This window comes from Pecten maximus, chromosome 13, assembly GCF_902652985.1.
Source record: "Pecten maximus chromosome 13, xPecMax1.1, whole genome shotgun sequence".
Taxonomy (NCBI): Eukaryota; Metazoa; Mollusca; class Bivalvia; order Pectinida; family Pectinidae; genus Pecten; species Pecten maximus.
This window is the reverse complement of record NC_047027.1, coordinates 27,151,560-27,153,470: the sequence shown is the minus strand read 5'-3', so window position 1 is coordinate 27,153,470 and position 1,911 is coordinate 27,151,560. Positions and strand designations below refer to the sequence as shown.

At 32.6% G+C, this 1,911-nt stretch overlaps 1 protein-coding gene across 1 annotated transcript in view; it reads left to right on the top strand.

Moving 5' to 3' along the window:
- The window catches only part of LOC117340595, a 52,864-nt gene extending 51,577 nt beyond the window's left edge, over positions 1-1,287 (top strand). The window contains exon 5 of the mRNA XM_033902359.1: positions 1,232-1,287. Within this exon, the coding sequence (XP_033758250.1) occupies positions 1,232-1,287 (56 nt within the window). The remainder of the gene's footprint in view (positions 1-1,231) is intronic.
- The last annotated feature ends 624 nt before the right edge of the window (positions 1,288-1,911 follow it).

The window sequence follows — 1,911 nt, the reverse complement described above, 5'->3', positions numbered from 1 at the left end:
AAAAAACCAGCCGGAAGAAACCCAAAACCTCCCAAAATATATCTCCCATAAAAAGCTACGTCTGAGATCTGAAATGACAAACAACTTAGGCTGATTCTGAGCTGTAACTAAGAAAGCCTTCAAGACGGTACTTAATTCAACAAAGTCTCATTCTGCACAAATACAAAACAGGAATGTAATGTCTATCTACAACAAATAAAAACAGTCTATATGAAGCTATTAAACAGCTCATGGTACACATTAAGAAAAGTTTACCTTCGGGACAAAAAATCATATCCATGTACTCCATTTCAAGACCTCCGAGGTCAAATTTATTCTCTTTAAAAAATAACGATTTTCGGAATTATATCATTCTTATTTGATAAAACAAACTATATAATACCGAAATACAAAATAAAGACTAAATCAGAAAAGGTTCAATATACAACCAGCTGTTGTGGAAAGGTCGGCTTCTGCCTTATCACTGACACCCGATAGGTAAATCACTGTCAACTACCTACAGATTTACGTTCTAAGGTACTAACAATGGATTATTAAAGTACACTGATGCACCAAATAGGTCAAACATCATACCATACAGGGAATATGCCCTAGTGGTGTTAAAGGTACCTGTTGTCTTCGTCAGCAAATTTCAAAATTTCAGTTGACTCGGACGATAGCAGAAAGCACCAATTCTACCTTTTTCCATCGCCAAGTTTACTATGTCATCATGCTTTTCACTCTTTCATCAGACATTATTTAAGGATTAACATCAATTATTTTTTCTGTTATACAGTCATAACAGAAAAAACTGGAGTGTACTCTAAATAAACCGCGAAGCGGTTTAAGAAGAGAGTACACTCCAGTTTTTTATGTTATGACTGTATAACAGAAAAAATAATTAATGTTAATTCTTATAATTTAATTTCGTCTTATACACACCAAGATATTTCACTTTCTTTTGTGAACTCTTTTCTGTGATAAATTATTACGCAACGTCATCAGCCAATCAAAATGACGTTACATTTTGCAACGTCAAAAATTTTGTTATGGAGGTATAACAAAATTATTTCAGCCAATGAAAATGCGTGTTTCATACAAAATTAAATTATTTGGGGTTTGTTTAAGCAAAAACTGAGGATGCATTTCTATCAAAAAGACTAATTTTCGGAAGTTCTTCCATCTATATCCATACACCATCATTGCCATCTTGACTTCACATTTCTTTACGGTCATTTATTCTTCATTACAGGAAAACGCCCCAATCAAGAGGACGAAGTGCAAGAGGAACTCATGGACATTAATTAACATAGACTCAAATCGTTAACATAATAAAGTCCAGTTTACTGGCACAAAACTAGAAAAAAAGTCAATCTTACGAAGGCTGAGATTCTGTAAATGTGGATATTTTGGCTTGGTGTTAGTGTCTGATTTCAAAATACTTTTGATATTTTTTAGTGTTTTATAATATAAATATCTGTGGCAAACCAGTAAAATTACCTGAAAGATTTTTCATGCTTTAAATTTTCGATTGTATATATTTTTGTTTCGCAAATGCATCAATTTGTTTTGGTCATACGCGAAAATGTAAGTAATCTGAAATCAGGAAATTTGCAGTATATGAATACACAGAAAAATGAATATCCACATTTACACTGAATTGACATTATCCGGTCACGTAAGGGTACAACTACGTCGTATGGATTCTTGTACCTTTTGTTTAATATCGGTATCTTACACCAACATACCTGCATGCTTAACGCTTTATTCAGTTTATTCTCTTTACTAATTTTACGGGATATATTGGAATTGAAAACCATGAATTCGTTAAGAGTAGCATCTCATGGAAATTTATCTTAGTTGGCATTTTCGCCACATAATTTCTTATAGTATACAGATATATTTTACTATTTGATATGTATCGAATAGGCT